This window comes from Tupaia chinensis, unplaced genomic scaffold (assembly GCF_000334495.1).
Source record: "Tupaia chinensis unplaced genomic scaffold, TupChi_1.0 Scaffold145814_1, whole genome shotgun sequence".
NCBI classification, from domain to species: Eukaryota; Metazoa; Chordata; class Mammalia; order Scandentia; family Tupaiidae; genus Tupaia; species Tupaia belangeri.
This window is the reverse complement of record NW_006205672.1, coordinates 2,157,429-2,184,243: the sequence shown is the minus strand read 5'-3', so window position 1 is coordinate 2,184,243 and position 26,815 is coordinate 2,157,429. Positions and strand designations below refer to the sequence as shown.

Sequence of the window (26,815 nt, the reverse complement as noted above, 5' to 3'; positions counted from 1 at the left end):
TTTTGAGAGTTTTTTCTATAGGGTGCATGCGCTCACCAGAAAGAGACAGAGAGACAGAAAGCGAGAAATCACCCCCCAGTGGGGATGGCCATGCCACAATCTCTTCTCTTCCATTCTCCTCTCGGGATCTTTTGCATGCACACACATGCCAAGAGTGAGTTTAAGCAACCGGGCCCAGGACTCGAACTGTGGCTGACTACATGGGAGTCCAGCAACAAAGTGTGACGCCAAGTGCTGGTCCTGAGTCAGATTTATTTTATTTTTTTAAGAATTATTTAATTTTAGTCACTGTCGTTATTTTATTTATTTCATTGTTTAAGTTGACTGGAGAGAGAGAGAGAGATTCTAGTTGCCCTAACCATCATGCCACCTATAGGGTCCTAGTTTTGTTTTCGTTTTTTTTTTTTTTTTTTTAAAGAAATTTTTGCTATAGGGTACATGTGCTTGCCAGAGAGAGATGCAGAGACAGTGATAGGAGGAAAGTGAGAAATCACCCCTTCCAGGGGGAGGGAGAGGGCCACACCACAATCCATTCTCCTCCTGGGAGTATGGGCATGCACGCACATGCACCTGACTAATTTTGAAGCCACTGAGCCTGGGACTTGAACTGTAATCGGCCTTGTGGGAGTCCCAACAGTGTAACCACTATGGCATCTACTGGTCCCCAGTTGAGTCAGTTTTTACTGTGATGTTTATCAAATGCTGATTTTTAAAATTTTATCATCCCATTTACATTTAATAGTTGGCATTTAATCAGAAGGCAGGGCTTTCCCTTTGTCCCACTTATTTACTCAGTGCTTATTCAGTGTTACTGTTTTATTCAGTACGTTTTAATTTTTTACTGTTATTTATTTTGATAACTAACTTTGTCATAGATTTGGGACCAGCAGTTGGTGTAATGGCTATGTTGCTGGACTCCCATGTAGTCCATTGCAGTTCGAGTCTCAGACCCGGTGGCTTAAACTCACGCTGGGCGCATGTGCGTGCGTGCCCAAGATCCCAAGAGGAGAGTGGAGGAGAGGGGATTGTGGCGTGGCCATCCACCCGGGGGGCGGGGGGGCATAATTTCTCATTTTCTGTCTCTGTCTTTCTGGTAAGCACACACATGGGCCCTATAGCAAAAAAAAAAAAAAAAATCTCTCTAAAAAAAGAAAAAAAATTATCTGGCCAGTGAACCCTTCAAACTGCTGGTACCTGTGTTCCTTTTTTTTTTTTTTTTTTTTTTTTTGTTTTTTTTTATGCGCTCACCAGACAGAGACAGACTTAGAGACAGAAAGCGAGAAATCACCCTCCAGAGGGGATGGTTACGCCGCAATCCCTTCTCCCCCATGCTCCTCTCGGGATCTTGGGCACACATGCACACGCGCCCGGCGTGAGTTTTAAGCCACCGGGTCCAGGACGTGAACCGCGGTCGACTACATGGGAGTCCAACGACATAGCCATTACGCTAAACTGCTGGTTCCCAGTACCTGTGTTCTTTTGACATCATCATTCAATACATTTTTACTTTCTGGTACAAGGTGATTTACATTCTTGTATTTTCTTGGCCTGGAATCAGTCCCTTCTCCAAGAATTCCTGGTTCCTCTTAGAAACCAAGGTCTCAGCAGCAGGTGTGCTTGTCGCTACTGTAATGTCATTCCTTCGGGCCTTTACAGTGAAAGAGCTAGGAAATACTTGCATGTATACCACACACGTGGGCACACACACATATCTTTATTCACCTGTATGTTTTTCAAATATAAATGTAAATTTATACCAAGACTTCCAAATACAATTCAGTACCTTAGGGTTTATTCTGTCCTTCTCCTTTTCTGTGTTTGCAACTCCCTAGTCAGTGTATGTTTCAGAGGGCATGAATAAGATCTGATAGTTATGAATATGGAGTGTGAACGGTAGGGAGGAGTCAAAAATGACTCGGGATTTTTGTCAGAGTCACCAGACAAAATAGCAATGTCATTTACTGAGATGAGGAATCTTTAGAAAGAAGTAGTTTGGATGAAGAGATCAGTTTAGTTTTGGACATACTGACTGATCTTGTTTGCTTGCTTTCTTACTAGATTCTTGCCATAGGATGAGTGCATTTGCTGGAGAGAGAGACAGAGAATGAGAGGGAAATCACCTCCCAGGGAGGATGGCCATGCTACAGTCCCCTCTTCTTTATTCTTTATTCTTTTCTCGGGATTTGGGCATACGTGCACATGCACCTAGCGTGTGTTCAAGCCTCTGGATCTATGATTTGAACTGCGGAGTCAGCCATGTGGGATTCAGCACATTAACTACCATGCCACCTGCTGACCTGTCAACTGAGCTTTCAGACATGTGAGGGGAGATGTTAGGTGGACAGTTGGATATTTGAGCATGCGGTTCATAGAGGTCCAAGATGGAAATGCAAAGTCAAATTTTCAGAGGAAAATTATTATTATTTTATTAATAGTCTTTTATTTTGGGAGTAACACATATATTTTGTAGAAAATTAGAATACACGTAAGCAAAAGAAAATAATACAAATACACCTGTTAGAGATCAGTATTATAAAAACTTCATTTCATATCCTCTCTGCTCTTGTATACAAATAAACATTCATTTTTTCCCTAAAACGAGAGTATTCTGTTACTGCATTTGCATTTTTTTCAGTTAATGTCCACATTTTTATTTCATTAAATTTTCATTTTAACAAATCCCAGACGACATTTAGACTTCCTCAGTTGATCCAGAGTGTCACAGCTGATTGGTTAGTCCAAAACTGTGTCCACTGAGGGAACGCTAATTAATTACATCAGATAGCTGTGTCCCTTGAGTCTCTTAATCTGTCAAACACATTTTATGCCACTGATAATGTAGGTGAGGCTGAGCCGGTTGTCCTGTAGAGTATTTTACCTTCTGGATTCATCTGTTTAGTGCTTTGGGTGTCACCAGTTCTTTTTATTATTGCTACACTAAAATTATTTGTTGTTAAACTTCCTTCTGTAGAAGGAAGAAGCATTTCATGACTTCTTCTTGGCCATAAAATGAAAACTGTAAAACATTTAGCTCGGTACTCAAGTCTCACCTGAATTTGTCATCTTTGCATATGTGTTATTATTCTTCTGTGCAAACTCTTGTGGTCAGATAGAGATAGAAACAGACAATGGCTAAGAGCGTGGACCCTGCAGCCAAGTCATCTGGATTAGAATCCCAGTTCCACAACTTATTAGCTGTGGCTTTGGGCAGTTCACTTTCCATCTGTTACATGGGAATGATAACAGTACCAGACATGTACAGTTGATGTGAGGGCATCACTTACTGTGGGTGTCATCTTTAGAATAGTGCCTGTCACATGAAAGCTATATAATAAATGTTTGTTAAGTAAATTCGGAATTCTAGCCCATCTCCAAAACAAGACACTCATTGCCCAGGTCTACTTAGCACATTTGCTTATGGCCTGCTCTCTCTGGAATGCTCCTCCCCTTTCTGTCATATGAAAACTTCACCTTTTCATTAAGCATTTAACTAATAATAATTGTGTACCAGACACTAAATTAATGATTTTGAGGACATGGCATTAAATAAGACAGAATCCCAGCCTTCAGAGAACTTAAGGTAAGGGGGGAATGCAGACAAGCACACTGCAGTGTAATAAATGTTGCAGTAGGCTTAAGTATTAAAGGTGTAGTCTTGTGGAGTCAGAGGACACTTCATGAAAGAAGATATTGCGTAAAAGCAGAGATCTAAAGAAAGAAAGGGAATTAGCTTATTGAAATGGGTAGCAAGACTAGGGAAGGGGGAAGGGGCTTGGAGATAAGACTGAAGAATAGTTCACCCTGCTGGAGCTTTAAGGAAGAGTGACTAAAGCTGAGGCTCAGAACTTTAACAAGAAACAGGTTACCAAGGACTTCGTGAAGAATTCAAGATGTACCATCTCGGTTTCCTAACATCTTGCCAAACTCTCTTAGCTCACTTTTCTCATTCTTTTATAATTTCTTTTTTAAGAATTATTTTATTTAACTTTATTTTAATTCGACCAGAGAGGGACAGAGTGAGAGAGAAAGAGAGAAGGAAAATGAGAAAGCAAGCTACCAAGTCTGGGACTCAAACTGTGGTCAGCCATGTGGGAGTCTAGCACCTTAACCACCATGCCGCCTGCCAGCCCCTCTTTTGTGATTTCTGTAGTACTCTGACTACATTGAAGAGAAGTTTTTAAAAAATTATTTGGAAAAAAAAATTATTTGGGTTGGTTTTAAGAAGTAGAAGTTAGGTACCAGCTGTTAGAGTAATAGCTATGTCGCTGGACTCCCATGTAGTCAACTGTGGTTTGAGTCCTGGACCCAGTGGCTTAAACTCAAACTGGGCACATGTGGGTGCGTGCCCAAGATCCCAAGAGGAGAATGGAGGAGAAGGGATTGTGGCATGATCATCACCACTGGGGGGGGTGGATTTCTCGCTTTCTTTTCTGTCTCTCTGTCTCTCTGTCTCTCTTTCTGGCGAGTGCATGTTTCCTAGAGCAAAAGCCTCTCCCCCCCCCCAAAAACAAAAGAAGTAGAAGTTAAAAGTGGGGAAGTTGGTCAGAATCTGACATGAATTAAGTTTAAAATAATGGACTTTGGGGCCAGCAGGTGATGTAGCACTTAAGGTGCTGGACTCCCTTGTGACCGACCATGGTTCAAGTCCCAGATCTGGCGACTTGGAATTCATGCCAGATGCGTATGTGTGCATGCCCAAAAAATACTGAGAGGAGAACGGAGAAGGGATTGCTGAGCGGCCATCTCCCCTGGGGTGTGGTGGTGATTTCTCTGTCTTTGGCAAACGCATACGCCCTATAACAAAAATCTCTCTCAAAAAAAAAAAACGAATTGAACTTTTTTCCTATGGGTGAGTAGAGAACCACTCAAGATTATTCAGGATGGATTATTATAGAAAAAATTTTGAGAGTGTGCAAGAGAGAGAGGAGAGTGGGGGGATCTAGATGAGCATAGTTTCTGAGAACTATATAATTCATTAAGGATGCAACTTTGACTTTGAAAGGAGAGAGTTGAGACTGCACATTAGAGGCGGCAAAGTAGAGTAAATCTGAGGGGAGCAAGTCCGGAGACAAGAAGCCCAGTTGGAGGCTGCTGTAGATAGTCCAGGTCAGAGGTCATGAAGCCCAGCAAAGGGCAGGGGTAGGAAGAGAAGAGAAAGTACTTTTGAGAAATTATTGAAGGCAAAGTTGGCTAGACTTCGAGATTTATTAAATGGATATGGGGGATAGGGAGAAAGAGGAGGAAGAAATTGCTAAAATTTTGGTCAAATACAAGAGCAGTAACAGATGGAAGAAAATGATGATGATTAATGAAATACTGAAAAATCAAGTTTAAATTGCTGCTGAGACTTAGACATGCGTCGACTGGTAAAGGAAGTGCAGGTTTCATGTCTATGGATATGGGAGTCATTGATCCATAGATGGTAGCACTTAAAGTCACGGAAGTGGATGATCATGCCGGCAGTTTCATGTCCGTGCTAGCAAGCCCAGTCCTAAATAGCTTCATGTACATTGCTTCATCTAGTTCTTGTGACTACAACCCTGTAAGGTCATTCAAAAAAGAAGAAAAGTGACTTATAAACGAATTAAGGACTGTATAAGACCCCAAAGCTGATAAATGACAGTGCCAGGAAAGGAATGAACTATCTGACTTAAAAGGCTGAAATCTGGGACCAGCAAGTGGCATAGTGGTTAAGGTGCTGGACACTCCCACATGGCCAACTATGGTTCAAGCCCCAGACTGGTGACTTGCTTTCCTCACTCCCCTCACCCCACCTCTCTCTGGTCAAATTAAAATGAACGAGTGAATAAATAAAATTAAATAAAAATTTTTTTAAGGCTGAAATCTTAGAACGTTATACTATGAGTCAGTAGGGAAGAGTGTTTAGGAGAGAACTCTAGGGAGCATCAACATTTCAAGGAAGGTGCTCAGGGGCAGACTGCTTACCTGTACGTGACTGTGGAGGAGTTGAGAGAGGTAGGGAGACCAGGAGAGCGGCTGTGACAGAAGCAAAGGAGAAATACTGGAACCGATTATTCTGTATATAAAAAGCCACAAAGACATAATATTTTTAAAATTCCCCATTGAGGGAATGAAAAAGATTTCCATTGTGTTTAATAAATTGGAATTTATTGGTAACTTTGGCAGTTACTGTTTCAATGGGGTATTGGCCTCATAAACGAGATCATTTATATAAATCTCTTGGCAAAGTAGATTGCATCCTCCTACACCCATGCAAAAAAGCAGTTACAGTTTGATGACACTGTGTTGGGAATAAGTTGACGTGAGTATAAATTGACTCATTTGGTTTTGTTTCTTGTCTTTTGTCATCTCTAGCTGCATATCCCCACCGTCTGAATCTCTTTTACCTTGCCAATGATGTCATACAGAATTGTAAAAGGAAAAACGCAATCATATTCCGTGAATCGTTTGCTGATGTACTTCCTGAAGCAGCTGCTCTTGTGAAGTAAGTACATTCTTACTGCTCTTTGGGAATCTAAGCTTAGAAATTTAAAATTTTAATTCCCCCTTTAGCCCACTAGTGAGAGTTGTAATAGTCACAAATGCTTGAACATTCAAGGATATTTTACCCAAATGGTTTATTGTACCTTTCCTGCAGACTTCAGAAAGTTCGTGGAAAATGGAATTGAAAGTACAAGTTTGTTTTGGTGCATAAACTTTTCAAAATTCATATGTGTAGTTTTATTTTTTCAAAACAAAACCATTTTCCACTAACTTTAAAGTCCTGCGTATGGTATTCTTAAAAAACCCTTGCTTCCATTTGCAAAACTGGTCTCTTCTCTCCTAACTTGACCATGTATATCTTGGTCACATTCTTTGGAAGTACTTCTCTCTGACTACTGTTGTTTTTGTGCTCTTTTTAAAAATACTTTTCTTTTTAATTTCATTTTCTGAAATCTTGCCCGCCTCCTTACATCTGTATAGTTAAAGAGAAATGGAATTCTGCTCCTAACCCCCTATTGATTTACTTTACTCTCTCTTTTTTTTTTTTTTTTTGGAGGGTTCTTGCTACAGGGCGCATATGCTTGCCAGAAAGACAGAGAGAGACAGAGACAGAAAGCGAGAAATCACCGCCCAGAGGGGATGACCACGCCGCAATCCTTCTCCTCCTCTCTCCTCTCAGGATCTTGGGCACGCACGCACACACGCCCAGCTTAGTTTAAGCCACCGCGTCCAGGACGTGAACCACGGTCGACTACATGGGAGTTCAGCGACATAGCCATTATGCTAACTGCTGGTCCCGATTTACTTTACTCTTAGCAGAATTTGTATCCAGCATGTCCTACAGTGTATTTGTATGAAGTGGTCAGAAAAGGAAAGGGTCCATGTTCAAATATGTTTGGAGAATGATCCATACTACCTTTCCTTTCCTGAAGATTCAGTGTGTGCTCAGTACCATATCAATAATTTGGTTTCTTTTCTTTTTTTTCTGGAGAGGTTTTTGCTATAGGGAGCGTGCACTTGCCAGAAAGACAGAGACAGAGAAACAGAAAGTGAGAAATCACCCCCAGGAGGGGATGGCCACGCTGCAATCCTTTCTCCTCCATTCTCCTCTCAGGATCTTGGGCACACGTTCATGCAGTCCATTCTCCTCTCAGGATCTTGGGCACAACTTCATGCAGTTGGCGTGAGTTTAAGCCACCGACCGGGTCCGGGACTTGAACCACGGTCAACTACGTGGGAGTCCAGCGACACAGCCATTACACCAACTGCTGGTCTGGTGTGGTGTGGTTTTCATGTCATCCAATCTGGAATTCACACCAGTCAGCCATATGGGAGTCCATCATCTTAGCCACCATGTCACCTGCTGGCCCCTTTCTGAATATCGATTTATTTATTTATTTGGAATTATTGTATTAAACTTTTATTTATTCATTTGTTTATTTTAATTTGATGAGAGAGAAAGAAAGTGAGAAAACAAGCCGCTGGGCCCAGGACTTGAACCACAGTTGGCCATGTGGGAGTCTAGCACTCTTAACTACCACAGCACCTGCCAGCCCCCTATTTATTTATTTATTTTAGAGAGTCTTTTTTGTTTTGTTTTGTTTTTTACTATAGGGCATGTGCACTCTCGGGATAGACAGAAATAGTGAGAAATCACCCCCTAAGAGGATAGCCATGCGTCAGTCCCTTCTCCATTCTCCTCTTGGAATTTTGGGCATACATACACATGTGCCTGGAGTGAGTTTTAAGCCACTGGGTCCAGGACTTGAACCGTGGTCAACTCTGTGGGAGTCCAGTGACATGACCACTGCATCATTTGCTGGTCTCCTGAATATCTATTAAAAATCCTTAAATTTGGGGGAATTCTATTATATTTAATACAAACTTTATTTTTGCTTTGATTAAAGTGTTTTGTTTGTGCTATTTGTTTTGTAGAGAGACACACAATTACAGAATAAACTTTTTTCTTGTTTGTTTTTAGTTTTGCTATAGGGCATGTGTTTGCTGGAGAGAGACAGAGATAGAGAAAGTGAGAAATCACCCCCCTGGGAGGATGGCCACACTGCAATCCCTTCTCCTCCATTTTCCTCTTGGGGTTTTGGGCATGCATACTCATATGCCCAGCATGTTTTTCAAGTGGCTAGGTCTAGGACTTGAACTGTGTAGTCAGTCATGTGGGATCCAGAGCCTTAGCCACCACACCGCCTGACTGACCCCAGATAAACAATCCTGTGGAACAATTTATAGCTAAATGCTTCCTTACATTATATATTTATTAGCATTGACCTATTTGCTAGTATTGACCTAGTCAAAACTGAATGGTCCTTGTTCCTTTCTTTGGATTATTAACTTGCAGTGTATACTTTGCTATCACAAAATATTAAAATATGGTCTTACTTGAATGTATTAAGCAATATAATACATAAAATAATAACAGTAATATCTACCATTTGTTGAAAACTCATAATTGATCAATATTATACAAAATGCTTTGTCATCTAATGCTGAGAGCAGATTTATGTTGTGAGTACTATTGTTATCCTCATTTTAAGGAAGAGGAAACTGTGGCTTAGAAAGGTTGGTAGCTTGCCTATGCTCTTACTGCTGTCTGGGAGTGGATAGCCAGAATGCCCACCCTAGGCAGTCCATCCTCCAAAGCCCATTTCTTTTTTTTTTATACTATTTTTTTAAGAGATTTTTGTATAGGGCGTGTGCACTTGCCAGACAGACAGAGAGACAGAAAGTGAAAAATCACCTCCTAGGGGGTGGCCACGCTGCAATCCCTTCTCCTCCGTTCTCTCGAGATCTTGGGCAAGCATGCACATGCGCCCGGCATGAGTTTTAAGCCACCGGGTCCGGGACTTGAACTGCAGTCGACTACATGGGAGTTCAGTGACATAGCCTTTACACCAACTGCTGGTCCCGTATGTGTATTTTTTTTAATTTCTAGAGAGCATGTGCATTCCTCAGAGATAGAAGAGAAAGGGAGAAGGCACCCCCCTACCAGTGGGGTGTGGTCACTCTGCAGTTCTTTTTCCTACATTTCTCCATTTTTTCGGGATTTGGGACATACACTACATACATCTGGCATGTTTTCAAACCACTGAGGCTGGGATTCAAACCTTGGTCAGTCACGCTGGATCCATCTATCTTAATCATTAGGCTCTGGCTGGTCCTTCCAAATTTTAAGTGTGTGAAGTTAAATCAGATTTTTTTATTGTTGTTATTGCATAAGAATTATTTTATTCATTATTATTTTTTTAAGACAGATTTTTGCTATAGAGCACGTATGTTTGCCAGAGAGACAGAAAGCAAGTTATCCCCCTCCCCCCGGGGGGGATGGCCACGCCATAATCCCTTCTTTATTTTCCTCGCGATTTTGGGCACACACACACACGTGCCTGGCATGAATTTAAAGCCACTGGGTCCAGGACTCAAACCGTGGTTGACCATGTGGCAGTCTGGCAGTGTAACTGCTACACCATCTGCTGATCCCAGAAACTAGGGTTTTCAGATAGGTTGGGATGTTCATCTTTTTTCTCAAAATATTTATCTTATTATTTTATCATTTCACTTTATCTTTTCCTCACTAATTTGGAATTCCATAGGCTGGAATCTGGAAATTTCATTTTAGATACACTAGTTATTGTAATGAAAACATATGTCAGAGGGAGGGTGTAAATGAAGGTCAGCAACCAGATTTTTTTAAGAGGTTTTTTTTTTTTTTTTTTTTTTTTTGAGAGGTTTTCGCTATAGGGCACGTGCGCTCTCCAGAGAGACGGAGAAAGACAGAAAGCGAGAAATCACCCCCCAGGATTGATGACCATGCTGCAATCCCTTCTCCTCCACTCTCCCCTCAGGATCTTGGGCATGCACCCGGAGTGAATGTAAGCTACCGGATCCGGGACTCGAGCAATGGTCGAGTAGGTTACGCCAACTGTTGGTCCCTTAAGAGAGATTTTTGCTTTAGGGAGCGTTTGCTCCCTGGAGAGAAAGAGAGAGAGAAAGCAAGAAAGCACCCTCTCCTCCTCCCCTCAGGGTAGGAGCATGACCACATTGCAGTCCCTTCTCCTCCGTTCTTGGGATTTGTGCACGCTTGCTCAATGTGAGTTTCAAGCCTTTAGGTCCTGGACTCGAACTGCTGTTGGCTTTGTGAGAGTCCAGCACCTTAAACACTACGTCATCGTCTGACCTACAGCCTCGTGATACTTAACTGCCATTTGTGTCCCAGGATCTTAGCTAAGGGACAAAAATGCAAGTTCATTTGAATGTGCATCACTGAACATTATATATTTGAAAGTACAGTTTATATTACCAAGTACCATTATGAATGTCAGAGTGGTTACCACCTGGAAAACTGGGTACTGGACTTTAGTAAATTATTCTTAAATGGTAGAAGAATCTCTTTAAGAATTGAATGTTTGATTGTATTCTGCCAGCATTGTGTTAAGAGTAAGTGCATCTTTGATGCAAGTAGAACTTTCTGAAACCTTCTTTCTTATCCTAGGGTTTAATAAATGGCAGTCATTAGCGCTTTAGCTTCCCCCCCCCAATAAGGTGTGTACACTCTATGGAAAGAGAGAAAGAGAGAAGGAAAGTGAGAAATCACCAGCCAGGGGGTGGCCACACCCCAATCCCTTTCTCAGTCCTTTTCTTGGGATTTGGGGCCTGCAATGCACACGTGTCTGGCATGATTTTCAAGTTGTTGGGTGTGATTTTCAGGCCCCATGATTGGCCATGTGGGACTCCAGCACCTTAACCTCCATACCACCTGCTGGCCCCTCAAAATTTTTTTTCTTTTCTTTCCTAGGTTTTTGTCATAGGGCACATGTACTCATGAGACAGAAAGTGAGAGGGAAAGTGAGAAATCACCCCCTGGGGGGTTGCCACCCCTAAGTCTCTTTTCTTTCACTTTTCTCCTGGAATTTTGGGCATTCATGAACACACACCCATAAGCTGCCAGGCCCAAGACAAACAAGACTCCAACCATATGGGAGTCCAGCACCTTAACCACCACGCCACCCACTGGGCCCTGAGATGTTTTTTTTTTTGGGAGAGGTTTTTGCTATAGGTCGCGTGCACTCGCCAGACAGACAGAGAGAGACATAGAGACAGAAAGCAAGAAATCACCCCCAGGGGGGATGGTGACGCCAAAATCCCTTCTCCTCCGTTCTCTCGGGATCTTGGGCACACATGCACACACACCTGATGTGAGTTTTAAGCCACCAGGTCTAGGACGCGAACCACGGTCGACTACATGGGAGTCTAGCGACATAGCCATTTCACTAACTGCTGGTCCCTAAGGTGTTCATTTTTAATTGAACGAAAAAGTAAATTTATGCTAGTTGTTATATATAAGAACTTACTGCAATTTTATTGACTCCCAAGGGTGTAAATAGAATCATATCCATGACTATTGATTTATTGATTGATAGAAAGAGAGAGAGAGAGAGATTTTTTGCTATAGGGCATGTGTGCTCCCTAGAGAGACATAAAGTGAGAAATAACTCCCCAGGGGGATGGTCATGCCGCAGTCCCTTCTCCATCCGCCTCTCGGGGTCTTAGGCACACACGCACACGCACCTGATGTGAGTTTTAAGCCACCAGGTCTAGGATACGAACCATGGTCAACTACATGGGAGTCCAGCGACATAGCCATTACGCTAACTGCTGGTTCCCCCGTGACCTTTATTGAGAAAAGGTACAACAGATTTGGAGGAAACAATGAGATTGATACCCGTGAATCAACCTACACAAGTTCTTCATGACCTCTGGGCTCATCGTTAGTTAGTGAAAAACTCCTGAAACCATTTGGAAGTTTGGATTTTTACAGTTTTTCTCTCATTTTCCCAATAACTTGTCTGGCTACCTCCTTTCTTTTTTTCTCTACCCTTTCCTTTGGATGCTATGAACTTAGCTGTTATCTCTGTAATGGTGCATTGTCGGGAAAGTCATACCATTTATTTCTACGCAAAAATGCATCATAACTTTCCCAACAACCCAATACTTACTGCTATATCTGTATCTAGGTTTTTGATCCTGTCTTTAACTACTTTTTGGGGATGACTGCTTCAGATGTTACTCAGTTCATATATCTAAAATAATAGCATGCATTATATTTGTATAAAGTCCTGCTGCTACAGTTTATATGAAAATATATTATAAATATTTTTTGAGGGGTTTTTGCTATAGGGTGTGTGCGCTCGCCAGAAAGACAGAGACAGAGAGATAGAAAGCGAGAAATCACCCCCCTGGGGGATGGCCATGCTGCAATCCCTTCTCCTCCATTCTCCTCTTGGGATCTTGAGCACACATGCACACATACCTGGCATGAGTTTTAAGCTGCTGGGTCCGAGACTTGAACCGCGGTCGGCTACATGGGAGTTCAGTGACATAGCCATTACGCTAATTGCTGGTCCCAAAATATGTTATAAATTTGAAAATTGCTATATAAGTCTTATTTGAAATTCACAGAAACTAACTTTGCAGATAAACCAATTGGATTTTTTTTCTTTCTACAAGATAAGAAAACTGATGTCCAGCGTAATTAAGTTATCCAGGGACCAGCAGTTGGTGTAATGGCTATGTTGCTGAACTCCCATGTAGTTGACTGCAGTTCGAGTCCCGGACCTGGCGGCTTAAACTCATACCAGGCACGTGTGCGTGTGTGTCCAAGATCCTAAGAGGAGAATGGAAGAGAAGGGATTGCGGCATGGCTATCCCCCCTGGGGGATGATTTCTCGCTTTCTGTCTCTTGGTCTTTCTGGCAAGTGCACGTGCCCTATAGCAAAAACTCCTCCAAAAAAAAAAAGAAAAAAGAAGTTGTCCAAAGTAAACTGACAATTCAGCAAACGAACTGGGACTAGAACTCAGATTTTTCTGATTCTGTTAATTTTTTTCCTCCTTTTCTCTCTGCCTTTTAATTTTTCATTATTATCACACTATTCGATGTGTTTATTATTATAGTCTCCTAACCAGTTTTCCAGTTTCTATTATCCTTTTCATTCACTTCAGGCTGCATACACAGAGATGTCTAGAGCTGTAATGATTTAAGTCCATAGGCCCTAAAATCATTGTATTGGGTCATCAGAAAAGTCATGATGTATTTTTCTGTTTTTCTATGCAAAAATGTATCATGACTTGTCTGACTTCCCAATGGTTTCATAATACATATAGAGCCAGTAGGTGGCATGGAGGTTAAGACATTGAATTCCACCTGAGTCCGGCAGCCTGAAAATCACGGCAGGCACATGTGTGTGCGTGCCTAAAATCCCAAGAGTAGAATGGAGGAGAAGGGATTGTGGTATGGCCATCCCCCCAGGGGGTGATTTCTTGCTTTCTGTCTTTCTGATGAGGGCACGCGCCCTATAGCAAAAAATCTCTCTTTAAAAAAAAAATCCTGAGAGGAGACTAAGGGAGATAACAGCATGGCAATTACCCCGAGAGGGGGGTGATTTCTTACTTTCTGTCTCACTCTCTGGCAAGTACATGTGCCCTATAGCAAAAACTTAAAAAAATACATATGTATAAAGAGTTTACTGGCATGTGATAAACAGTGAATATTAGCTGCTGCTGTGAAGATAAAGATAATGATAAGGAGGATTATGCCTATTATTATTAACATATTAATGTTACCAAAGGGCTACTCTGTTTTTTTATTGTATTTTTATGTTGTTTGGTGACTTAACAAACTCTATCTCATCTTTGTTATCTTCTTTCTCAAACCAAATATTGTTAGAGGTAAAGGTCATTATCCTCATTTTACAGATGAATATACTGTTGATAAAATAATTATAGAAAGCTACATTAAGATAGGAAATTGAGGGACCAGCAGATGGCATGGTATTTAAGGTGCTGGATTCCCAGGTGGCCAACTGCAGTTCAACTCCTAGACCTGTCAGCTTGAAAGTCACACAATGGCGTGTGTGTTCATGCCCAGAGTCCCGTAGGGAGGATGGAAGAGAGGGAATTACAGCATGACAATCCCCCTGGGGGGGTTATTTCTCACTTCCCCCTCTCTCTCTCCTCCCAGTGAACATGCATTGCCATATGGCAAAACCTAAAAAATAGGAGGGGGGTAAGAAATTGAATATTACAAATTATAAGATGGGGGAAGAGTAGCAGGTGGTATGGTGGTTAAGGGCGCTGGATTCCCACATGGCCAAATGCTGTTCAGGTCCCGCAGTTGGCCATGTGGCTTGTTTTCTCACTGACCCCCCCACCCCTGATTAAACTGGAAAATAATAATAAGTAAAATAAATCTTAAATTTTAAGACAGGCCAGAATGTGGCATGGTGGTTAAGGTGCTGGACTCCCACATGGTTGACCACAGTACAAGTGCTAGACCTGGTGGCTTGAAACTGAACACTAGGGATGTGTGTGTGTGCATGCCCAAAATCTTAGGAGGAGAAGGGATTGTGGTGTGACCATCCCCTTGGGAGGTAATTTCTTGTTTTCTGTCTCTCTGTCTCTCTCTGGTGAACACATGCACCCAATAGCAAAAATCTCTCTCAAAAAAAAAAATTGTAAGAGAAAACATATTAAAGGATGACATCATGTCATTCAATAGCCTTCATTGACTGCTTTGTACCTGCAGTACCGTATCCAAGTTAGGCACTCACTTATTTTCCCGTTCAGTCTGTTTGTCCCCACCTTACAAGAAAAATCACTTTGAAATACTCTGCTTTTTTTCTCTTTTTTGTTTGCTTTCTTCAGCCCTCTCTGTCAATAAAACCAAACTCCTCTGCTAATTTCATTGGAATACTTACTGTTTTATGGAATGAATTATTGCCTGATCTGGGATTACAATTGAAGCCAAGTGAGATAATAAATAAATAAATAAGAGTCCTCTATAGTAAAATGGCAACCTTCCCAGTATTGCCACCAACTGTCCTGTGTCCTGTTAATAAGCCATTATTCTAGCCAGACACTCATACCCTCTCTTTTTTTAAATTTAATTTATTCAATTATTTTAATATGACGAGAGAGAGAGGGAAAGTGAGAAAGCAAGCCATCAGGTCCAGGACTTGAACTGTGTTCGGCCATGTGGGACTGTCCAGCGCCTTAACCACCACGCCACCTGCTGGTCCCCATACCCTCTCTTTTCTTTTTAAATCTCTTTCTCTTTTATTAAGCCAGAAGGTATATGTACATGCATGAAAGAGAGAGCAAGAAGGATGAGGTAGAGAGGGAAAACGCCTCCCAACAGAGCCTGGTCTTGCGACAACCCTTTTTGCCCCAGTTTCTCCTCAGGATCCAGGGCATACATGTGCACACATCGTGTGTAAGCCACTGGGGCTGGGGCTGGGACCTTGGTCAGCCATGTGGGATCTGGCTTCCTCTGCACAGCACTTAGCTGCTGTGCTACAGGGTCAGCCCTATGTCTTAATATTAATTCCTGTGAGATTTTCTTCTTGGATTATCTCCTTTTAGTTGGGAGCAGCAGTGCTTCTAGATTAAAAATACAGTCATTGGAATCAGGTTGCCTTGGTTTGAATCCTGGTTTTACCCCTTGTCAAAGTAATTATTTAACTTTCCTATGCTTTGTTTTATTTCATCTGCAAAATGAGAATAATAATGCAACTTATTTCTTAGGGATATTCTAAGTATGAAACAGGCCAATATATAGAGAGCACTTACAGATGTGGGACCAGCAGATGGAGTAATGGTTATGTTGCTGGACTCCCACATAATTGACCACAATTCAAGTCCTGGAACCGATGCTTCAAACTCATGCTGTGTGCATGTGCATGCATGCATGCCTAAACATCCCAAGAGGAGACTGGATGAGAAGGGATTGTGGCATGATCATTCCCCCTGAGGGGAATGATTTCTCGCTTTATGTCTATCTGACTGTTTGTATCTGTCATTCTGGCAAGCACATAACATCCTATAGCAAAAAATCTCTCTCTCTCTTAAAAAAAAAAAGTGCTTACAGATGAATATAAAAATGCTCCAAAATTAATGAGCTAGGTATCCATCTCAAGAAGTTTGAAAAAGAAGAGCAAAATCAACCAAGAAAAGGAAGCGTATAGTAAAATAAAAGTAGAAACTAATAAAATAAAAAAGCAAATGCACAGGACCAGCAGTTAGCGTAATGGCTATGTCGCTGGACTCCCATGTAGTCGACCGCAGTTCTCATCCCAGACTCAGTAGCTTAAACTCACACCGGGCACATGTGCGTGCGTACCATACCCAAGATCCCGAGAGGAGAATGGAGGAGAAGAGATTGCAGCGTGGCCATCTCCCCTGGGGGGTGATTTCTCGCTTTCTGTCTCTGTCTGATGAGCGAACGTGCCCTATAGAAAAAAAAAAAAAAAAAAAGATAGAGAAGGCATAAAAGTAATGGGAACTATAAAAGGTGGACATTACTACAGATATTACAGTGTTATGGGCTAAGAAAAGGATATTGTGAAATAAAGCTTTTACCAATGAATTTGAAAATGTAAACAGAATGGTCAAATTTCTTAAAAAATACAAGTAGCTAAAAAATTTGCACTTATATTCAATATAGAATAAAAATCTTCCCATAAGAGTATCCTTGACAGGGCCAGCTTGTTGTGTGGTAGTTAAAGCTGCTGGATCCTGCATGACCTACTGTGTGCTTAAAGTCCCTGATCTGGCAGCTTGGAAAACACACTGTGTGTGTGTGTGTGTGTGTGTGTGTGTGTGTGTGTGTGTACATGCACACGTGCCCTATTTACCAAGGGGAGAATAGAGGAAAAGGATTGTGGCATGGCCATCTCTAGGAATAGGTGGGGGTGGACAGAAGGGGTGCTTTCTCACTTTCCTTCTCTCCCTCTCTTGCTTTCTCTCTGTCTCTCTCCCTGGTGAGCAAAATGAAAAAAAAAAGAATCCCTGACCTACATTCTTCACCAGAAAATTCAACAATATATATGTCTTTAAATTAATTTATTAATTTATTTATCTGAGATGAGATGAGAGGAGGAGAAGCACCCTCAACTGGGTCTCACACCACAGTTATTCCTGCCACCCACTTTCAGCCAGCCCAGATCAAGGGCATGCATGTGCCCAGCGTGTACAAGTCAACCTGGAAACCAAATCCCAATCTTACCTGTGGCTTCCAGCACTGCAGAACATTGTTCTACCTGAGTACCATAGTGGCTGGGCCAAGTTTACTAAATATTGAAGGGGAAAAAAGTTGTAATTTTATATATATTCACTCACAGAAGAGAAAAAGAATTTTCAGCTCATCATAATGAGACTGCCATAACTTTGACACCAAACCCAAGAGAAAAGATTGAGAAAGGAAAATTAATGACTACCAATCTTATTCATGAGCAGAGATGCAAAAAAACCTGTTTTGGGCACCAGCAGTTAGCATAATGGCTATGTCGCTGAACTCCCATGTAGCCGACCGTGGTTCGAGTCCTGGATCTGGTGCCTTAAACTCACGCTGGGCGCGTTTGTGTGTGTGTGCGCCCAAGATCCCGAGAGGAGAATGGAGGAGAAGGGATTGTGGCATGGCCATCCTCCCTGGGGGGTGATTTCTCACTTTCTGTCTCTCTGTCTTTCTGGCTAGCGCACACGCCCTATAGCAAAAACAAAAACAAACAAACAAAAAAAACCTCCAAAAAAAAGGAATGAGGGGACTAGCAGATAGTGTAATGGTTACACCACTGGACTCTCACATAGTCAACTGCAGTTCGAGTCCCAGATCTGGCAGTTTAAACTTATACCAAGCATGAACGCATACATGCCCGCCTAAAATCCCGAGAGGAAAATGGAGGAGAAGGGATTGAGGTGTGGCCATCCCCCCTCAGGAGTGATATCTTGCTTTCTGTCTCTGTGTCTCTCTGTCAAGCACATGTGCCCAATAACAAAAATCTCTCTTAAAAAAAAAAAAAAGTAGGGACCAGCAGATGCTTTAATGGCTACGTCACTGGACTCCCATGTAGTTGTCCACGGTTCGAGTCCCAGACCCAGTGGCTTAAATTTAAGCCAGGCGCGTGTGCATGCATGCCCAAGATCCCAGGAGGAGAATGGAGAAGGCATTGCAGTGTGGCCATCCCCGTTGGGGGGTGATTTCTCACTTTCTGTCTATCTTTCTGGCTTGCATACATGCCCCTCCCCCAAAAAAAGAACTTAAAATAAAAAAGGAATAAGAATAAAAAAAGGAAAAATATACTATGCCTAAAAATTAAAAGTCATGTTATAATCTGTAAAAGTTCAGAGTTAAATATCCATTTCTTGTAAAAGATACCAGAAATTGGAACCAGTAGATCGTATCATGGTTATGTTGCTGGAGTCCCATGTGGTCAACTGCGGTTCAAGTCCCAGACAGGTGGCTTGAGACATGCCGGGCATGTGTATGTGCCCAAAATCCCAAGAGGAGAATGGAGGAGAAGGGACTGTGGCATGGCCATCCCCACTGGGGGTGATTTCTTGCTTTTGTTTTGTTCTTGAGAAATTTTTTGGTATAGGGCATGTGCTTACTGGAGAGACAGAGACAGAAACAGAAAGTGAGAAATCACCCCCCAGTGGGGATGGCCATGCCACAGTCCCTTCTCCTCCATTCTCCTCTCGGGATCTTGGACATGTATGCACACATGCCCAGTGTGAGTTTAAGCCACCTGGACCAGGACTCAAACTGCAATCGACCTGGGAGTCCAGCTACGTAACCATTACGCCATCTGCTGGTCCCATAAATAGTTCTTTTTAAAATAAATAAAACAATAAATGTAAATAACACTCTAACGAAAAACATTTAAAATTCAGTGAGAACAGTGGTATTGCTTTACATTCTTGCAAATCTCTTAACGTGAAACTTAATAACAATTAGAGTCTCTTACCTGCTTCTTCATTCAGGTAGTTGTGATATTTCATGTCATAGAGCCCTTGAACCACTGAGCTATGTCATTCATTACACGCTGTGAAAGTCCGTTTTCAATCCCAAGAAACAAAACCACACACCAGTCATTTAAACAGGGAAAATTTTTTATAAAGACTTGTTAATAAACAAGATAATGATGATAAAAATAAAAAAAAAAAAGACAATGCATTTACAAAAAAAAAAAAAAAGACTTGTTAAGTAAGTATAAGGCAGCCACCTGCTAGAAGGAATAAAAGAGAACTCTAAGGTATATTAAGATAGTATTTCTGTTGGTGCCACTGTGGTTGACTATGTAGGAGTCCAGCAATGTAACCATTACACCATCTGCTGGTCCTAAACTTTTTTTTTTTTTTTTAATCCTGTTATATTTGGGGCTGGCAGTGGTGTGGTGGTTAGGGATGCTGGACTCCCACATGACTGACCGTGGTTCAAGTCCCGGACCTGGCAACTTGCTTTCTCACTTTCCCTCTCTCCTCCTCTGATCAAACTGGAAAATATAATGATAAATAAAGTTAAATAATTATTTTTTTTAAAAAGTTTATTCATACCCTGTGAATTAATGATTCCATCTCTAGACTTCTACTCCTTGAAAACCTTTCTATATATATGGCATGATTGTTCATGATAATAAAAACTAAAAAAACAACTCATATTTTTGTGCAGTAAAATGGTTAAATTGTGGCCTATTGGAATACTATAAGGAAAAAAAATAATACATTTTAGCTACAAGCAATAATATAGATACATCTCAAAATATTCACTGGCTGACCACGGTTCAGGTCCCAGGCCTGGCAGCTTGCTTTCTCTGTTTCCTGCTCTTTCTCTGGTGAGCATGCATGCCCTGTAGCAAATTTTGAAAAAGAATAGTAATGATGAGTAAAAACCTAAATAGTTAAAAATACAAAGGTGAGACCAGCAATTGGCGTAATGGCTATGTCACTGGACTCCCATGTAGTCAACCACGGTTGGAGTCCTGGACCTGGTGGCTAAAATTCATGCCGGGCGTGTGTGTGTGTGTGTGTGCACGCGCGCACGCGCCCAGGATCCTGGGAGGAGAATGGAGGAGAAGGGATTGCGGCGTGGCCATCCCCACTGGGGGTGATTTCTCGCTTTCTGTCTCTTTGTCTTTCTGGATAGCACACCTGCTCTATGGCAAAAACCTCTCAAAAAAAAAATACAAAGGAATGTTTATATTACATAGCATTATTTCAATTATATGAAGTTCATATTAGGAAAAAAACTGTAAAGAAAGTTGGATCTGTGGCAGGCAGATTCCCTATGATCAGCCTCATGGTTTGAGTCCCAGACCTGGCCCAGCACTTGATAGGTCGTTAGTAATATTTATGACGTGCATGATGAATGCAGTGTTTTTTTTAAGTTTAGGCTTAGGTGTTCCTGGGTAGGTTCATTGATATAGTTTAAATTTCCTAAAAATTGCCTATGAAGAATATGTTTTTAATTTATAATAATTTAGAAGTAGTTATAAACATATTCAATATTGTCTCTCATTAATACCTTTTAACAATTCTGTGACTCACTTCTACTGGCTGTGGTAACGTGTGTTCGTGATTACTTTTTTTTTTTAAGAGGTTTTGGCCTTAGGGCTTATGTACTCTGGGTTGCTGTCCCCTAGTGGGGATGGCCTCCCTGCAGTCCCTTCTCTATTCTCCTCCTGGAACCTCAAGCACACATCTGGTGCCCAATTACACATGTGCCTGGTGTGATTTTTCAAGCCACCGGATCTGGGACTCAAACTGTGATTGGCCATGTGGTAGTCCAGCAACATAACCACTACGCCATCTGTAATTACATTATAACATGAGATTATACTACATTTTAATTGGAACTAATGAACAAAGATTAAATATAGTTTTATTATATAAATAAATCTTTACATCCATTGAAGGCATTAGTGATTTTATTCCCCCCTGCCCCATGCAGAAAATAAAACAGACAGAAACATAATGTTGCTAAGCCATGTCTTCTCATTCTGTAGTACTGCAATTTTGTTTTTAGATCAAATTCCTCCTTATAAGGTTTTATCTTGTTAGCATCATCTTAACTTTTGGAATGCCTGTTGTGTCGGCACATTGACTCGCAGTGTCAACTTTCCATCTATCAGAAAGTTGAATGTGGGACTAATTGATGGTGTGGTAGTTCAGGAAACTGGATCCCACATGGCTAACTCTGAGGTTTGAGTCCCAGACCTGGTGGATTGAAAAGAAACACTGGAATACGTATGTGTGTGTGCACATGTCCCAAATCCAAAGCCCTAGAGGACAATGGAGAGGAAGGAATTGCAGCATAGCCATCTTTTCTGGGGGTGATTTGTCACTTTCCCTCTGTGTCTTGCTCTGGTGACTGCACGTGCCCTATAGCAAAAATCTTTAAAAAAAAAAAAAAGTCGAACATGTCATCCGTAGCCTTATGTATGTCACTGATAAATGTTGAATAAGTTTTTAGGATGTCTTTAGTCCTGGACATTGTAGGGAAAAAAATGTTTTGGGACTAGCAGATGGCATTATGCTGTGGTTACATTACTGGACTCCCATGTAGTCAACCACAGTTCAAGTCCCAGACCTGGTGGCTTAAAAATCATACTGGGTGTATGTGCGTGCGTGCCCAAAATCCAGAGAGGAGAAAGGAAGAGAAAGGATTATGGCACGACCATCCCCCCCGAGGGGTGATTTCTCCCTTTCTGCCTCTGTGTCTCTCTGGCAACTGCTTGGGCCCTATAGCAAAAATCTTTCTAAAAAAAAAGAAAAGAAAATGTTTTAAAATAAATATTAGAAGAAATTTAAAAAAAATGTCGATAGCGTTATTTTTAGATTTCTAGTTTGGAATATGTCAATGTTTTTATAGTCCTCCTTTTTCTTTCTCTTCAGGGATCCATCTGTCTCTAAGTCTATAGAACGAATCTTTAAAATCTGGGAAGATAGAAATGTATACCCAGAAGAAATGATTTTGGCATTGAGAGAAGCTTTGAGTAAGTGTCCTGTTTGCTCCTAAAAGAAAAATTTGAGTCAGTCTTTATATGTTTTATGGATCTGGTTCTGTTGTTGAATAATAAATTTTCAGATCTGACCTTTCTTGTTTAAATGTAAATATTTGTTAAAATATAGATGTTTGAATTATAATTTAAGTAGAATTGATTTGGGGGACCATAGGTTGGATTTTGCTTTTATTGACTAAGCAAAACATATTCAGTGAAGATTATTACCTGTTTATTTTCCGACATTTGCTTTAATCAAGTGTATTAGTCTGTCTGATACACTTAAATTTATTTATTATTTATTAAATTTGTATTTAATAAATACTGCCTTGTTCTTTTACTATTGGAGAATTTTTGGATAGGACTTTAGTTCTCACTAAGCTATTTGGTAGTAAGCATAGATTGGCAGCCTTCGAGTGCTTTTAATTTAAATTTGCAGTAAATTGTATACCTGTTTGGGTTTTGTTTTTTAAATATAATAATTTCCTTCATATGTTTTAAATGTATATCATTAAGTCATTGGGTAGGAGTTGGTGAAAATCTGTTACTATGATCATTTGACTAGAAATTTCTTTAAAAATAGCATCTTCTAAGAAGCTGTTAAATTCTTTGTTTTAATTTGTTAACTGGTATTTTAAAAATCGTGATCATAGAAATTGTGTTTATTTGGCGGCAGCTTAGATTTGGGGGGGAGGTGTCTTTTTTTTTTTTTTAATTGTAAGAGAAAGAAAGAAACAACACACAGTCTCGGATTGCCTGTTTTCATGCTACAACTTTGGCTCTGAAGTGGACAGACAGAACAGCTTCCCATAATGCCAGATTGCAAAAACTGAAATGTTTTCCAGGTACCACTTTCAAAACTCAGAAGCAGCTGAAAGAAAATCTGAACAAACAACCGAATAAGCAGTGGAAGAAATCACAAAGTAAGGAACAAAATCTCAACTAATATAAAATTACCTCCTCTTTTCGGAGCAGAAGAAAATGTAGACCATTTGACATCGTACCTGGCATAAACCATGGGCAAGCCTGTGTATTTCAGGCCTGGGAATCTCCCAGTGACTTATTCTAAACAAGCCATCATGGAATTACTTCTTAAAAAAAAAAAAAAAAAACTTTTAAACAAAGGAAATGCAGACAAAGGGTTTAATTGTGTGAAGATTCAAGAGTAGTTGGGGGATTGAAAGAAGAAGAAAAATACTGATAGTGCCCAGGCTAACTCTCAGGTTCAAAGATATATGAAGTTAGAGGCAGCTGACATTAAGCAACAGAGCTGAAGAGGAGACTAGGCATTAAGAAGCATTTCTGTGGGAGCCATGAAATCCTTCAGATTTGGGGATACACTCTACCAGATTAGATATGGGCGTCAAATCCTGGCCAGAAGCGCGTGCTCTAACTGGAGCTCCTGTTATATTTATCATATTTACCCAGCATGAGATCAAGGGAGTGGAATACTGCATGTGATAGGCTGCTGTGGGCAAGCTGAGGAATATTGAGAGACTTAAGGTGTGGAGGGAAAAGACAAGGTGAAAGACAGTAAGACTTGGGAGGTGAAACAAGACACGTGGGATGGTTTTACTCCAGCGAGCATATGATAATCATCACGATTAGGGAGTCCTCCAACATCCTTTGGTCATAAGTTGCATGCTTAGGAACAAGAGTCGTCATTTCAGCCAAAGTTGATCCACAGTCGTAATGTACTTAGAACTTTCCCTGCCTGTTGTTGCTATGAATTGAGTCAGCAGAGAAAGAAATCCAAAGCTAAATCCATGGAATAGAGTTGATGTTTGTAAGTGATTTTCTTCAGCCAGTGCTCAGGACCAATGGGATGTCCTGTTTCTGAACACTCTTAATTTGATGTATTGAGATGCTCTTATCCTCAGTCAGACTAGGCAAAGGTACTTCATGTAGCTCAGTATCTCCAAATCAGTATTTCTAGGACTTTATGACTTCAATAGCCAATTGGAGGTAAGTAGGTTAGGCTTATCTAAATAGCATATTTTTATATTGACCATGCTTGGGAGTATTTAAATTTCATAGTCCATTATTTTTTCTTGGAATTATATATGATTTAAAAGTGCTTGCTTTCCGTATGTTCAGAATACACCCTTAACTTTAGAACTAAAAATTTTTCCTGAGTATTAGTCAACTCTTTGTGTTTGTGTTAATGACCTTTTGTTTAATTCCAACAGCATCCACAAATCCAAAAGCTGCTCTCAAGTCTAAGATAGTTGCTGAATTTCGAGTAAGTTATAGAATTAATATAGCAAATCATTATTCTCCCCTTTTTTGTTTTTTAGTTTTCGGTATAATCCAGTAACATTTATTTGTATTCAGTTATACATCAGTTATGTTTTAATCATGTTTGAGCAATTTTAAAGGCATCTAGATTGGAATTAAGTAGCTCGAAAGTTTCTCTGTTCCGCTAATGGGAGAAATAACCTTCCAGAATTGTCTATTACCAGCTGAGTTCTATAATGAATTTATGCCAGTATAGGGATTCATCTTTCTGTGAAGCTCTGCTAAATAAGAATTTGCTTTGAGTACCAGCAGGTCTATTTCTAATTAAAATTTAAAGAGGTGGGGCTAGCAGGTGGTGTAGTGGTTGAAGTGTTAGATTCCCACATGGCTCACTGCAATTTGAGTCCTGGACCCAGTGACTTGAGAATCATGCCAGGCACGTGTGCCTGTGTGCCCAAAATCAGAGTGGAGACTAGAGAACAAGGGAGTGTGGTGTAGCTGTCTACCCTGGGAGAGATTTCTCACGCTCCCTGTCTCTGTCTGGGTCTCTCTCCAAGTACACATGCACTATGACAGAATCCTTTAAAAGAAAAACTCTTTTTTTTTTAAAGAGAATGGACATGGGCCTTTGTCAGTATCCATAAATTAGCTTTGAATCATTCAGGGAAAAGATTTTATTTAACTGAAAGCAAGGTTTTGACATGGGAACTGATCGCTGATATCCCTGATTGTAAGGAAAATTGAAGGTTTTTTTTCCCCCGCTCAGGGTTGTTAAGCTTTAGTCATCTTCACCTTTTTTTAATGGGGAGAGGTAGAATAAGAATAATGGAACGATCTGTAAGTGAAGCATGACTCTGGTCTGTGTTCAGTCGCAGGCCCTCATTGAAGAGCTGTTGCTGTACAAGCGCTCAGAAGATCAGATCGAACTGAAGGAAAAGCAGTTGTCAACTATGAGGGTGGATGTGTGCAGCACAGAAACTCTCAAATGTCTGAAAGGTAATACTTGGGTTCTTTTCAGTTGAGTAATTCAGATTTTCTTCTCAGATCTGTCATTTTCCCATGTATGGTTAATTATGCTATTTAGTTAGTAATCTGACATAAAATGTCGCTAGCTGGGGCCAGCAGATGGCATAGTAGTTACATTGCTGCACTCCCACATGGTCAACCATGGTTCAGGTCCAGGACCCAGTGGCTTGAGAATCATACCAACTGCATGTGTGTGCATGTCCAAGATTCCAGGAGGAAATTGGAGGAGAAAGGATTGCAATGTGGCCATGCTCCCTGAAGGGTGATTTTTCACTTTTCCTTACATTGTTTCTGTTTCTCTCTGGTGAGCACACATGCCCTAAAGCAGAAACCTCTTAAAGAAAAACAAACAAGCAAAAACAACTAGTTAGCTGTTCTTTTCTTCTCATTATATCTCATTATAAATAATCATACTAATAATTTGTTAGAATATAAGCCTCATATGAGAAGGGAGAAATTATCCCTATTTGTTCATTACTCTACCCTTAGACCAGTGTTTAGCATGTAATAGGCATTTGATCATTTATTTTAATTGCCAGAGAGCCTGTACACTTACCAGAGGGGGAATATACCACCTAGTGGGGTGTGGTCTCACCACAGTTCTTTTTCTCCCATCCTGGATCTGGGACATGGATACACATGCACCCAATGTATTTTTCAAGCCACTGGACCAGGATTTAAACCACGGCTAGCCATGTGGGATCCGACTCCCCATGCTTAATTTACTGTGCTACAGGGCCGGTCCAGCCCAATAAATATTTGTGAAATAATGAGAAAATGACTACTGGCTATTCACTTCGATACCTATTTTGTTCTGAGCCATACTGTACATTTAATATATAGTTTGACCCTCAGAACAATCCAAAAGCATGCAAAAAGTCTTTTTTTTACACATGAGAAATCTGAGGCTTCATGAGGAGATGAGTAGCTTGCCCAAGTTACATAGCTGAGAGGAGACAAAGCCAAAATGTATACCCATCTCCAAAACCATAGTCTAGTAGTCCCTAGGGAAAAAAAAATACGTTATCTAATTTTCTTTTTTTTTTTTTTGAGAGATTTTCACTGTAGGGCGCGTGCGCTCGCCAGACAGAGAGAGACATAGAGACAGAAAGCGAGAAATCACCCCCCAGGGGGGATGGCCATGCCGCAATCCCTTCTCCATTCTCCTCTCGGGATCTTGGGCACGCACGCACACGCGCCCGGCGTGGGTTTTAAGCCACCGGGTCCGGGACGCGAACCGC

At 40.9% G+C, this 26,815-nt stretch overlaps 1 protein-coding gene across 3 annotated transcripts in view; it reads left to right on the top strand.

The window, feature by feature from the left end:
* Positions 1-26,815, top strand: part of RPRD2 (regulation of nuclear pre-mRNA domain containing 2) — a 106,361-nt gene that overhangs the window by 37,808 nt on the left and 41,738 nt on the right. For 2 of the 3 annotated variants that reach the window (XM_006168465.3, XM_014584159.2), the window contains exons 2-5: positions 6,337-6,466; positions 22,204-22,304; positions 24,500-24,552; positions 25,418-25,544. In XM_006168465.3, coding sequence (XP_006168527.1) covers positions 6,337-6,466; positions 22,204-22,304; positions 24,500-24,552; positions 25,418-25,544 — 411 coding nt within the window. Of the gene's footprint in view, positions 1-6,336; positions 6,467-22,203; positions 22,305-23,155; positions 23,234-24,499; positions 24,553-25,417; positions 25,545-26,815 lie in introns of all 3 variants that reach the window. The other variant, XM_006168464.3, reaches the window with a different exon arrangement.